Source organism: Triticum dicoccoides, chromosome 7A, assembly GCF_002162155.2.
Source record: "Triticum dicoccoides isolate Atlit2015 ecotype Zavitan chromosome 7A, WEW_v2.0, whole genome shotgun sequence".
Classification (NCBI taxonomy): domain Eukaryota; kingdom Viridiplantae; phylum Streptophyta; class Magnoliopsida; order Poales; family Poaceae; genus Triticum; species Triticum dicoccoides.
Window position 1 is genome coordinate 439345037 of NC_041392.1, and position 14195 is coordinate 439359231.

General features: G+C 43.2%; 1 protein-coding gene across 1 annotated transcript; it reads left to right on the forward strand.

Annotated features, from left to right (window-relative positions):
* The first annotated feature begins 2196 nt into the window (after positions 1-2196).
* Positions 2197-7772, forward strand: LOC119331133 (exosome complex component RRP42-like). Its single transcript, XM_037604304.1, has 7 exons — positions 2197-2432; positions 2513-2569; positions 2913-3005; positions 4158-4236; positions 5681-5805; positions 6608-6751; positions 7298-7772. The coding sequence occupies exons 1-7, from the start codon at positions 2307-2309 to the stop codon at positions 7532-7534; spliced, it is 861 nt and encodes a 286-aa protein (XP_037460201.1). The 5' UTR covers positions 2197-2306; the 3' UTR covers positions 7535-7772.
* Positions 7773-14195: the final 6423 nt, after the last annotated feature.

Here is a 14195-nt window from a genome sequence, read left to right on the forward strand (position 1 = left end):
TGTTTGTTTTCCACATAGAAGTTCTTTCTCGTAAGTAGGTCCCTTGTGTTCAATCTGTCTTGTAGGAGAAGCCAAAAGAAGAACCTTTGTTTATCTAGACAACTGGATTTCCATATCCATTGGAAGGGTTGGTAGCATCAGGTGGATTACCAGCAAACTGGTGATATTTTTCAAAAACATTATGAACATTGTTTTAATCCAAAAACATTATTTAAGTTTAATGTTTTTCAATTCATGATAGTTTCCAAAATTGAAAACCTTTTTTATATATGTGCACATTTATTAAAATTTGAGAACATTTATTGGAAGTGAGAATAATTTTTAAATTCATGAAATTTTAAATCCAAATACATGTTTAACATTTTTACAAAAACATTTTTTAGCATTTTTTTAATACATGTTAAATTTTTGAATACACGTTGGAAAAAAAATCAATGTTAATTTTTTTTTCTGAACCATGCAAACCATTTTTACATTGTACAAGCATGCTTTTTTAAATGTCATGAACGAATTTGTAAACTTGTGAACATTTGTTTTAAATGTGATGTACATTTTTAATGGATGAATCAATTTTTCTGAATTGCACAAACAATTTTTATATTGTATAAATATTTTATTTGAAATGTCACGCACATTTTCTGAAATTGTGTGACATTTTTTAAACTTCACAAGCATTTTCCGTACACACGATTAACATATTTCATACACATGATTAATATTTTGTACTTCCTCCATCCAAATTAATTGACGTAGCCTTCATACAATGTAAAATATTGTACAGAGTCTGCGTTTGTACAGAGATTGCATCAATTAATTTGTATCAGAGGGAGTACACTTTTTAGTCACATTGTACATTTCTGTATATATATCAATCAGAAACATTTTTATACATGTTTAATTTTTTTCAAATGCAAGATTAGCATTGTTAAATTTTTATTTAAAGTTTCTTTTGCAATATACTACCTCCGTATCAAAATATAAGACAGTTTTTGGCACTATCATAATGTGAAAAAACGTATTATATTTTTTTGACATAGTGTCAAAAATGTCTTATATTTTGATTTTTTTAGTCTTCTTATATTTTAATACAGAGTGAGAACAGTGGTATCCCCAGCCCACCAGAGTTTAAGTTCTAGACTTGACATTGGTGCTTCCATTATTTCTAGGTTTATTTCAGGCTTCCGGAAATATTCGTTGAGTGGAAGGAGATGTTCCCGTTGACTACAAGACGCCAGTGGTGACTTCATAAAATCTCAAAATACTATGCGAGCCTAGTGTCTCGGAGGTGCTCATAGGGGTAGAGTATCTGTGTATGCTTGTGTACGTGAGTGTATGTGAGTGACTTCAATTGTACTGTGTTTAAAAAATAACTTTATGTAGAGGGAGTATATGTTTAGAAAATTTTGAAATACAGAAAATTAAAAATCAAAAAAATATATTATCTTTATGTCCTCCTCCCGAAGGAAGAAAGATTAGGGTTCCTCTACATCCCGCCGGCATTGCCGCCGGTCTGCCTCGTCTCCGGTGGTCTTAGGGTCATGGGGCGTAGTGGATCCCGGCCTTGTTGGCGGGATGGCTCTGTTTTTAGATGTTTTTTTAAGTTTTGTTAGGGTTTTTGTCCTGCTTAGTAAGGCGAGACGGCGGCAACTCCTTAAAGATGGAATAAGGTTCTTCCCGCCTAGCCTCGGTCTCGGTGGTACATCTAGCATCGCCGGTGGGCGTGTGGATGTGTGTCTCCGGCGGATCTGCTCGGATCTGGTCATCGTTCGTCTATGTTTGTGTATTTTCAGGTTCTTCCGATCTATGCTACTCTTTATCGGCGGCGGTTGTTGTTCTGATGCATTGGTTTTATGGGGCCTTAGCACGACGAATTCCTGACTGTCTACTGCAATAAGTTTTGCCCGGATCCGACGAGGGAGCGGCGATGATAGCCGCGCGCCTTCGACTCGCTTCGGTGCTTGTAATCGCCGCTAGGTGGTCTACGGACCTGTATGTAATTTTTATTATTTTTGTTGTTCTTTGATGAAACAACATGACGTCAGCATGATGATGGGCGCGGTTACTGGGCCGCCCAATACCGCGCCGTGTGTTTTCTGGCAAATAGTGCGTCCCAAAACTCGACGTCCGGCCCAAGTTACCCAGGGGGCCGCTGATAATATTACACGCAAGCCTCTGTTTCTCTCGCTCCACAATCGCTCGTCACAAGCGTTCGCACCCTACCCTCCAAGCTCCACCCCAAGCTCCCTCCGCCTTCCGCGCCGCCACCGCAAGGCTCTCCCGCCTCGCGCCGTGCCCAGGACGATACGATGGTGGGGCTCTCCGAGGGGGAGAAGCACTTCATCCGCGGCGGCATCGCGCAGGACCTCCGGGCCGACGGCCGCACGCGGCTGCAGTTCCGGGCCCTCACCGTCGAGACAGGAATCATCCCTCAGGTATGTGAAGAATTCGTACTCCTTCCTCGGTGCTGCTACCGTGCTTAATCTTTTTTCGGATTGGGTGGTGGTGCTTGTAGGCCAACGGCTCGGCGCGTGTTAGGATGGGTGCGACCGAAGTTATCGCCAGCGTCAAGGTATGCTTCCTTACTTCCTTGCATTATACAGTACGTGTCTATGTGTATTGTCTATGTGTATGATAATTTCTGCCCTATGGAAGATATCTTGCATTATACAGTACGTTTCTGTTTTGAAAATCATAGCAAGAAAATGACAATCCTCTGACATTGAGCTTAAGAATTAACTGTCTATCATTTGGCATTTATTGTTCTAATATTGTGATTCACATTCATATTTTGTCGGTGTAGAGAGCTTTGAGATGATAAAAAAACAACTCTTGGCATGTTCTATTCTACTTATTCCTCTGTTTTAGTTCTATTTTTACGTTTTTCTTTTCTTACTGTCAATATTCATCTGCAGGCTGAGTTGGGGAAACCAACCATTCTTCATCCCGACAAAGGAAAAGTTTCCATTTATGTTGATTGTAGTCCAACTGCTGCGCCTATGTTTGAGGTTGGTAATGCATTGTACTTGGATCATACTGAAAAAACAGAATAGTCTCTTATGTTAATAATCTGATGAATCACCAACTATTTCTGTGTTATACTTAGGTTATCTCATGTGGTTCTTTTATGTAATAGACATAGACATGAGCTGGTTTGCTGATTGTCTTCACTGAACAATGGATACTTGTATTGTAATGATGGAATTGTTGGCTATGAAGAGTAGTGTGGTCATTAGTAATACTGTGAAGAAATATCAAAAGCTATTTGATATTTGATACTCCCTCCTTCCATCTATATAGGGCCTAATGTGTTTTTCTAGACCTCATTTGACTTTTGACAAGATTAATAGTACATAAGATGCATAATGTGAAAATTATATCATTGGAAGCTCCTTTCACATATGAATTTGGTGGTATGCTTTGTGTAAGTTGCATGTCATACATTATTGCTTTAACATTTGGTCAAAGTTAGTCTCGAAAAATGTATTAGGCCCTATATAGATGGAAGGAGGGAGTATCATTATTATTTGGCCTTGCAGATAGGTTCCTTTCAACGATGCACTCCTTATGTAATCACAGTATGCATTAAAGCTAAATAAGCATTGAAGTACAAAAATATGTTCCTGCTATGCACCATGTAACAAAATGTATATGCTGCTACCTCCTATCCGGCTTAAAAGGCCCACGCGTATCCCTAGGTCGACAATTGAACCAACATAACACGAGTTATGTATCACAACAGATATACCATTGAAAACTTTAGATGCTATATTTTCTAATGATATACAACAAATATACAATGTGATATACAATTTATATTACATTCGTCGAATTGGCGATCTAGGGATACACATGGGACTTTCCTAGCAGAAAGGAGGTAGTATTAGTTAAAGCATTCATGTGCTAATTATTAAAAGATCTAAACTAATTAGGAGTACAAGCCTAATTACTATTTTGTTAGACAAATGCACAACTCATAAGGGGCAGAGCTGTACATCAGAGCAGTAGATTGCTATGCGAGAGAAAAAGCAGACTGAACATCCTTGACTTTCAAACACAGCTATATCAGAAATTGTTTTTGTTTGCTTTTGATCACATTCCGTTTGAAAGTTTTTTTGGCTCATAATTGACTTATTTGCCCTAAATTTAATTTTATTTAGGGTAGAGGTTCGGAAGAATTGTCTGCTGAGCTCTCTGTTGCGCTGCAAAGATGTTTACTGGGTGGTAAAAGTGGGGCAGGTAACATACAGTTTTATTGTTCACAATTAATTGTGTCTCTCTTATCTTTTTTAATAGACGTCTCAGTCTCATATCTTGTTTTGATCTTGCTGGACTCTATTTGGTTGCTTATAGTTGTGACTCAAGAAACAAGTACTGCAAGCCCCTCACGCAGTTTTTGTTGAAGCCTTCATTGGAATTGCAGTGCACATCGATTTCATGCAGCTTTACACTCCTAACTTGTTATACTATACTTGAATATTTCCATAAAAACTTGATATAAAATCTGATACCATTTTTCTTGCCTGATTTCAATTATGCCTACTTTTTGAACATTGCTTTAAGCAATTTTTTCAGTACATTTTTTCATACTGGAAGCACAACCCTACACAGATATTAACTTCATTACATCAAACTTGTGTTATCAAGTGAATTGCAGTTCGATATTTGGATGCACCAATCCGCAAGCAAAGTTCACTAAGATACATCAACTACAATTTATTTTCCTTGGTTTTTAATAGCTCAGGCATGTCAATTTCACTATTGCCATCAGTCAGTCGCCGATTCGTCGATGGATTATCGCATGGTGTAATTGCCTTTATTTAACTTGAGATGGATTATCTCATGGAATAATTGTAGGCAGGGTTCCGTTTTTAAGCCAAAAGTGCTGCTAACTGGTGGTTACAGATTTTGTGCTCCCGGGCAGGATTTGGTAAACCGGTTCAAGTTCATATGTATAAATTTGAACCTAAAAAAGGTTTTTATAAGAAACTGTGAAACACTTTCTATTCATGATAGTCTATCGAGATATGCATCACTACAACACTTTTCCATTTAAAACTGCTATAACTTAGCAAGCACATCAGGCAGTAAACCCTTCTGGACAGCAAGCAAATTAGTCAGATTATTTCCTTCTTCAGAAAGATGTGTACGTCTGTATTTTCTTTACATCTGTGGTTTTGCACTTTCTGCCAGGTTTGAATAGTCGGTTGTGATTAATTTAGTTGGTAGGAATAGGCGAGGATAGCAAGTCATTTCCAAATGAAGAAGCCTATATTTTAGGCAATAGACGGTTATTGCCCAAACATGAACTTAAGTTCGGTTTAGAAACATCGGGCGGCTATCCACCAATGGACACTGGTATGGTAATCAATCTGTCCAAAATAGAAAAGTGAAACACTGCCAGCTTAGAGGTTCCTCTCCGATCTGCCAAGTTGTGTCTGCTCGTGAATTCCTTGGGTTAACCATTAAGAGAAGATCCTGTTTGGATTTTAGTGATTTAACCAAATTCAGCTCTGTTTCTGATGTCCTCTTCTTGTAGTCAAGAAAACTTCAACGAGAGTGGATTTTCATTATTTTATGTTTTTATATTGTTTTCTTTCTAGAAGACTGCAAATAGACCATCACTTGGTATCAATAACTGTTTCCATCTAATTGAGCCCACATGCAACAATGCACATTTCAGGGGCTGCAATCGATTTATCGTCTCTGATTGTTGTTGAGGGAAAAGCCTGCTGGGATCTGTACATTGATGGACTTGTGGTCAGTTCTGATGGTAATTTGCTTGATGCACTGGCAGCTGCGATAAAGGTAGTATGTGGTTTCCATTGCTTCACCCAATGTATCCCTTGAAGTGCCAAGTTATATCTTTTATTGAAGGTGTCAGTAAAGTCAGGAGCGTTAATTCAGCATATTTTTGGTTAAAAAGTGTCATCCATTTTCTTGTACTCCATTCTAATGGCTATGGAGAATGAAAGGACTGACTTAGCCATTATGTTGGGATACAAAGAAGGAACAAATGGAAGCATACGGATTCCCATTATACTTCCTCAGTCCTTTAACTTCAAAAATATAAACTATACTGAACTTCTTTGTTCTTATCTCTGTTTATGTACTGGTAGCTGCAGAGCTTATCAATCCCAGATAAATTTGTTTTGTGTCATTCGCTGGCATCGAGGCAGAACAAATTTGTGAAATATAAATCATGGTTTGTGGAGGCCAGCTATCACAATTTCTGCTGGCTTCCATGCATGAGGTTTTGATGCAAATCCCCCAGTTTAATCGGTAGTTGAGTTCCTTGGTAGACTTTTAAAGGGTGCTGTTTGAAACAATGTGATTTTCGGAACGTAGAACACGGAGCTATATTGGAGTTAGTAAACAAGGCATTAGTTCTAGTTACTTTTGTAAATCTTTGATGAATTGCTTGACTTTGGGTCATTTTCAGCAGTTTCTACTCTGTTACATGCGTTGCTATCAAGTGTCAACTATTTGTGTTATGCTTGATGATTGTGCTGTGCTGTCTAGTGCATATTGCATTGGTTGGCATGATTAATTAAGACAAAAGAGGTTTGTACATTTGCGGAGTACTAATATTCTGTGTACTTATTTGCAGGTAGCTTTGAGTGATACAGGTATACCAAAAGTTAATGTTTCTCTTAACAATGAAACGGATGGGGAGCCTGAGGTTGATATCAGTGATGAAGAATTTTTGCAATTCGACACTTCTGGTGTGCCTGTCATAATTACATTGACCAAGGTATATGATTTCCTTTTTCTTTTTCTTTGAGTTGTTGCCAAGAAGTATGCTACTCCCTCCGTTCCTAAATATGTCTTTTTACAGATTTCAACAAGGACTACATACGGATGTATATAGACATATTTTAAAGTGTAGATTCACTCATTTTGCTCCGTATCTAGTCCGCATTCGGAATCTCTAAAAATACATATATTTAGAAATGGAGGGAGTATATTAGTTGCATGATTATTGAATGGTTTAGAAACCTGTAGCATCATAATAATCAGAATTTGATAGGAACATGATGGTCATTCAAATTGAGTTTACTATTAAATTCACTTTTGGTTGTCTCCATTTTGATGTTCCAGCGGCAAAGTATGTTTCAAGCTGTTGTGCAGCACCAGTTTCTAGTAAACATTGGTGCTACAATTAGTTTAGTCGAAAAACAGCCCTCTTTATTTTCTCGTGTTTATGACTAGATGGTTGCTTATGTTGTGTTCCTAAATGCATTCCTGTGTATATATGTATCACATTTGCTAGTTTGTGATATACTTGTTCTTGAGACAGGTTGGTAAGCACTACATTGTTGATGCCACCTCGGAGGAGGAATCGCAGATGAGTTCTGCGGTTTCCGTTTCAGTCAACAGCCATGGCCAGATATGTGGGTTAACCAAGAGGGGAGGCGCAGGGTTGGATCCAAGCGTCATTTTTGATATGATATCCGTGGCCAAGAATGTAAGCCAACGGTTCTATACTCTACTGGAATCAGCAATCGCAGCTGCTGAAGCAGCAGCGGACGAGTAGAGAAAAAGAAGCATAGAAGATACTGTGATCACGCTGACCGCCCGAAGTTGACCTTGCTAATGCCTCAGAAGAATGTACTATCTTGGTGCCGCAATTGCCAATGTTTTGCACAAGCTTTTGGTTTTGGTATTATGTATTGTCGAGTGCCATACGTTGGTGAAATGTTTTGCTGTATAATTATTTTGTTGTAGCTGTTCGGTGGTTGGATTAGAGTTATATTAAGGCCTCGTTTGGATTATCGTTTAGCTCCTTAATACCCCTGAAAAACGATACATGCCACCAGCCGTCGTTTTGATTCCGGACGAAAGTTACGCTACGGCCGGTAATATACACCCGTAAATCCGGACGTATCAACTTACAGCGATTCCAAGCGGGGCCTAAGCATGAAACTCGGATGGTTACTAGCAAGTACTCTTGCGACGCCGTTAAGCATCTGCTGAGGGTGTTGTAGATGCAATAGTTGTCAGCAGCGTGGAAGCAGATCCGGGACGGCAGATGGCGACATCGGGGGATAAGCCCTGTTGCGGTGGACGAGATGGTCATAGGAGCGGTCCCGGCAAGGTGGACGACGGCACGAATGAAGCGAGAGGATGCGATGCAAGGATCTTGGTCCGGCGCCGTGGATGAGAGGTATCGATCTCTTGTCGTGGACGACGGGGTTCGGGTAGTGGCTTTGGCATGGTGGAGGAGGACCGTGGAGGATGGGGTTATGGATGGAGGAGGCTAGCAGGGTGGAGAAGGTGTATTGGCGACGATGGTGTATGAATGAGGAAATGGAGGAGAGGTTATTTTGACGCCCACGTTTGTCGCTCACGATGTATGAACAAGGCTGAGAGGCGTTTGTGTCATGTATGAGTGAAGTTACAAATATACCCGTATTTAAAATATTTGCCGAGATCGATTTCGGTCAAGGAGGATTTGTTTTGGCGCCCACAATAATGTATGACTAAAGAAATGGAGATAGAGGGGTCTTTGGGACGAGCTTGGATTTTGGCTCTTATTTTCCGCCGATCTGCCTTCATGTTGGTGAGTTCTTTCAACCGTGATTGTGATTTTTCGAGTTCTCTTGTAACATTGCCAAAGGTCTTACTCCAAACATGCAAATCATTCATGACCGAAGAAAGGGCCTCTCGAACATCACTTAGGTCCTGTTTCGTACCTCTACTCGTCTAGTAATTGACAATAATGGCTTTCAACGCCGGTGGCCTTTCCCACATTAGCTCGTATCTCCCGATGCTCTTTGGTCTCATTCAGTGAGCATCTAAGCAGGAGAGGACAGTGGTTGGGCGCCAAAGAGGTTAGGTGTGTCACTGAGGCACGCAAAAGCATGTCCCTTCATTCATTCGATGCAACAACTTTGTCCAGCTGGACCTGGACATTTGGCCTGCCACTCCTTCTGTTATCATATACTAGTTGACCTGTTGCGCCAAATGACACAGAGACCTGATGAAGACATGTTGTCGATGAAAATAGTTTCATGCTGCAAGAACCTTCAACTAAAGCCATGTTCGCGATGAAAATAGTTTCCTTTACTAAGGACAAGCCATGTATATACAGCCGGTTTAGTTCTGATCTGCTAAATCCATATGCGCCTTGAAAAAAAACATGGTTTAATTTGCAGAGCCTCACGTGTTTCAAGTATGAATAAGAACTACGAATCTTTTTGTGCGATTCAAACACATTTCTAGAGAGAGAGAGAATCATACCCCTCTCTCATTATGATTATTATTAAAAGGTATTAAATTTGAAATAGACAATTTCATTTACTTGAAGCACTCGAAGAAAGAGAACTTAGATATACTTTTACACAATGCTCATTTAACCTGTGAAGGACTACGCAATGCTCATTTAACCTGTGAAGAACAAAAATATTCCACCGTCTCTGAATGATGAACTAAACTAAATAAGAAATATATACAGTAAATTCATTCAAAGTAGAAAAGGGATACATGGTGTTATCTTAGTAAAAGAAATTACATCATTAGAAGAGAAAAGGAAAGAAAACCAAACATGAGATTGAGTTTTGAAAATATTTGACTGTGCTAGTAGAAGTAGGTTTTAGCAACATTAGGGTAGCATGCATATTCTGTTATCTTATTCAGGTAACATAGAGCCAAATGGCGCAAGGTATATGACATACAACTTTACCGCGAAGATGCCATGTGATATCTTCCTTGACCTAATGTTCAAACATATTTGAAGATCAAACCCATAATTGGTGTCACCTGTCTTAATTAAAACCCAAAACACCTACCTTGTGCAACATGGCCTTTTACAATGGGAACAATTATTAGCACAAACAGAGTTCGGATATTACATGTTACATAAGACTTTAGCTTGAGAAACTGTCCTGTTATAGGTATATAAATTTCCTACTTTTAATTACAGCAGCAAACAAGAACCTTCTTAAATGGCAAACTCCCTTATGCATATCTGTTTCAAAATTCAACTTGTGAACACAGGCGAAACATTTTATCAATGCACAATAAAATATTGAACACACATAATAGTCTAGTTGGGAATCCAAATGATTGACTGTGACGCCCTCGATTCAATCGTACACTAATCATACACGCAAATGTGTACGATCAAGATCAAGGACTCACGGGAAGATATCACAACACAACTCTAGACACAAATTAAAATAATACAAGCTTTATATTACAAGCCAGGGGCCTCGAGGGCTCGAATACATAAGCTCGAAAACAAACGAGTCAGCGGAAGCAACAATATCTGAGTACAGACATAAGTTAAACAAGTTTGCCTTAAGAAGGCTAGCACAAAAGCATCTATGATCGAAAAGGCAAGGCCTCCTGCCTGGGAGCCTCCTAACTACTCCTGGTCATCGGCGGTCTTCGTCACGTGGTAGTAGACGCCCTCGGTGTAGTAGCAGTCGTCAAAGGTGTCATCTGGCTCCTGGACTCCGTCATCTGGTTGAGTCATCCGAGAAGAATGGAAAAGGGGAAAAAGAGGGAGCAAAGCAACCGTGAGTACTCATCCAAAGTACTCGCAAGCAAGGATCTACACTACAGATGCAACATTATCAAAGAGGGGTTGTATATGTGGACTGGGCTGCAGAAATGCCAGAATAGAGAGAAGGCCTAGTCCTATCGAAGACTAGCATCTTCTGGAAACCACCATCTTACAGCAAACAAGAGGGAGTAGAGTAGCATAAAGTAAAGTGGTAGTAGTGTTATCAACCTCGGCCAGAGATCCTTTCTCGACTCCCTGCGAGAAAGCAATCCCAGAGCCATACTATCCAGTTATCATCACAATCAAATCCTCATCACCATCCAGTTCTCATCACAAGTATCCAGTTCTAGTTGTATCGATCAGGATACAACTCCAAGTGTCCGTTACCGTAGGACAGGCTATGCATAGATTAGTTCTTCCCTGCAGGGGTGCACCAACTTACCCACCACGCTCGATTGACTCTGGCCGGACACACTTTCCTGGGTCATGCCCGGCCTCGGCCAAACAATACGCCGCAACCCGACCTAGGCTTAATAGAGAGGCCAGCACGCCGGACTAAACCTATGCCCCCAGGGGTCATGGGCCATCTCCCCGGAAACTCCTGCACGTTGCGAACGCGGCCGGTGAGCAGACCTAGCTACCTCCTTAAAAAGGTAGGTGCTTACCAGTCCAACCCGGCGCGCGCCGCTCAGTCGCTGACGTCTATTAAGCTTCGGCTGATGCATACGACGCAGAACGCCCATACTATGCCCACATGATGGTTAGTGCTATCAGGCCAGAGGCCCCTCAGATCAAATATCCAAATCGTAGTGGATTAGGAACGCGCGGTAACAAGCAAAGACTCACGAAAGAGGTGACCCCGTTGCCCCGTCTCGAGGACTTGCGGCAAGGGCTAGGAATGCCCGGCCACGCCTCGTAATTATCTCACGGGCACCTTCCAGGTCAACCCGACTCCTCATCACTCGCAATTATGCTCGCGCGGGCACCCCTCAGGGTCGACCCGTCTTTAGTAACATGGTTTAGTGTAAAGTCATAGTAACCATAGTAACTGTGTGTTTAAACATCAAGGGGAAAACCCGAGGAATCACCCCCGGTGAATTCCACTCAATGTACTCATCAAGGTGAACGTAAGAGGAATCACCCCCAAGGTTCACACTTGAGGGGTTGCACGACAGAGTCATATCGGAAGTGGTTAAGGTGGAATCACCCTCGATGACCACGACCGAATAGCTATACTACAGGGTTAACATCAGAAGTGCTGTAGAGGTCTCACCCTCGGCACTCGATAGTAACCCAGCAGTGTCGAACAACTAAGGGGAAAGTGATGTGCGGTGCCGGGGCCTGGTCTTCAATCCCGTTGATCGGGTCTTCAATGATGAAGCAGGGGCAACAAGGACAAGGTGGGGGTCACTGATGGATCACTAACCAACCTATACTAAGCAGATTAGGATAAGCAGGTAAGGTACAACAGTAGATACAAAAGCAGGCTATGCATCAGAATAGGAGCAAACAATAATAGTAGTAAAATCTAATGCAAGCATGAGAGAAAGGAATGGGTGATTTCGGGATGATCAAAGGGAGGGCTTGCCTGGTTGCTCTGGCAAGGAGGGGTCGTTGTCGACGTAGTCGGTCACCGGGGCATCAGCGGCCTCGGGGTCTACCGGAGAGAAGAGGGGGAAGAGACAGTAAATACATAGCAAACAGAGGTAACACTAAGCATGACATGACTATACGTAGCGCTAAGCGTGCTCTAACGCGGTACTACACGTTGCAGACGAAGGGGGGAAACATCCGAGGTTGAATTCCCGACGTTAGGTGGATTCCGGACAAAGGAAAGGAGGGGGAAAGTTCCATGTTCAGCATGCTAGGGGCATGTGACAGATGAACGGACCACGTATTCGGATTCGTTGGATTTTTCTGAGCAACTTTCATATAGAAAACATTTTCATCCGAGTTACGGTTTATTTTCTATGAATTTTCAAAGATTAAACCATTTTCTGGATTTATTTATATTAACAAAAAAGATAAAATGACGTCAGCATGACGTGCTGATGACGTCAGCAGTCAACAGACTCGCTGACCAGGTCAAACTGACCAACGGGTCCCACATGTCATAGACAAAGGGCTAACAGTGGGTTATGTTAAATTAACAGGGTGTTAATTAGCAGTTGGGCCCCACATGTCAGTGACTAATTAGCTAAACTAATTACTTTTAAATATAAAACTGGTTTAGTTAAATTAAATATGCGGCAGGGCCCGCATGTCAGTGGGCCAGAGTGCCCAGTCAGCAGTTGACCGAAGTCAACAGGTCAGCCAGGCCCACGGGTCAGCGACCCAGCGGGTGGCCCCAGCCGGCCAGGTCAGCAGTGGTGCCGGAGCTAGCTCCGGCGACCAAAGCAACGGCGGCGCCTCGCCGGAGTTGGCTGAGGCCGCACTACAGGGGGCCTCAGGACCTGTGGCTTGGACCTAAGGGCGCGGCCCGGCACCGCGCACACAATGGTGACGACGACCGATGCCGGGGACGGCCGGAGCATCGCCGGCGGCGAGCAGAGGCGGCAGCGGCGTTCGGGAGCGTGTCGGGAAAAGCCTACGGGGCGCCAAATCGGTCGCGGCTGGCCGCGCTCGAATGGACCTTCGACGCCGCATCCATCTACGGTGGTGGGGCGGCCCGTAACGGGCTGGAACGAGGACGACGAGTGGCGGGGCGGACGCTGGCGTTCGGCCGCGGTTGGAGACGAGGCTAGAGAGCGCGCGAGAGGGAACAGAGAGGGAGAAGGATGAAGGGCTCACTGAGCGGCACAAGGAGGCCGGTGATAGGCTTAGTAGCAGCAGGGGGGGTCGCCGGAGAGGAGGAAGATGGCGGCGACCGTGGTGGACGGAGGTTGAAGACGGGGAGGCAGTGGGTTCCCTGGTGGCTTCCGACCCGAGCCCGTGGTCGGGGAGGGCGTAGCAGAGGTCGGCGAGGCAGGTGGACATGCCGGAGGCGCCCGGGGACGGCAGTGGCCGCGATGGTGGCACGGCGACGGCGACGAAAGCGTCGGCCCCTTTCTCCAGATCGGCAGAGCGGGAGTGAGGAAGAGGGGAGAGGTGGATCTGGGAGATGAGGAGGCAAGTGGGGAGGGGAGACGGGGAAGCCCGAGGCGTCGGGGGATCTTATCCCCTCGTCGATGACGCCGGTGAGCCGGTCCGGTGGCGACCGCGACCGAGCGGTCGGTCGAGCAGTAGAAGACGACCGAGGGTGGGGGTTGGGCTGCTGGGCAGATCCCCAGGGCAGCGAGGAGGAGGGGGCTGTGGGCCGTCCGGCTGGCCGAGGTGGGCCGAGGCCCAAGGGGAGGCCAGGGCTCTCCCACCCCTTCTTCTTTCCTTTGCCTTTTTCTTTTAGTTTTTCTTATCTGGAAATCAAAAGCTACTGCTTTGCAATTATTCTGAGCACCAAATGTCTCTTGTAAAATGTGCCACATGCCACAATAAATAATGTGCAATATTGTGAAGTTGCACAAAAATTGTTTTGAGCATTTGGAAATGATTACACACTTTTAGGAGTTGAAAAGGCCAATTTAATTGTTGCTGGACCACTCAAATAATTTCCAGGAGCATTTTTGTAATCGAACAGAGGTAGGTTTCATCATGACAAATACTTAAGGAATATTTGCCACATTGTGAACTATTTTTCTGGCTCATTTGAAGA

Excerpts from the sequence above, each read along its gene's own strand:
- LOC119331133 (XM_037604304.1), top strand. The coding sequence starts at position 2,307 with ATGGTGGGGCTCTCCGAGGGGGAGAAGCACTTCATCCGCGGCGGCATC. Across the intron at positions 2,433-2,512 it reads AGACAGGAATCATCCCTCAG|GCCAACGGCTCGGCGCGTGT; the intron begins GTATGTGAAGAA and ends TGGTGCTTGTAG. Across the intron at positions 4,237-5,680 it reads GGGTGGTAAAAGTGGGGCAG|GGGCTGCAATCGATTTATCG; the intron begins GTAACATACAGT and ends TGCACATTTCAG.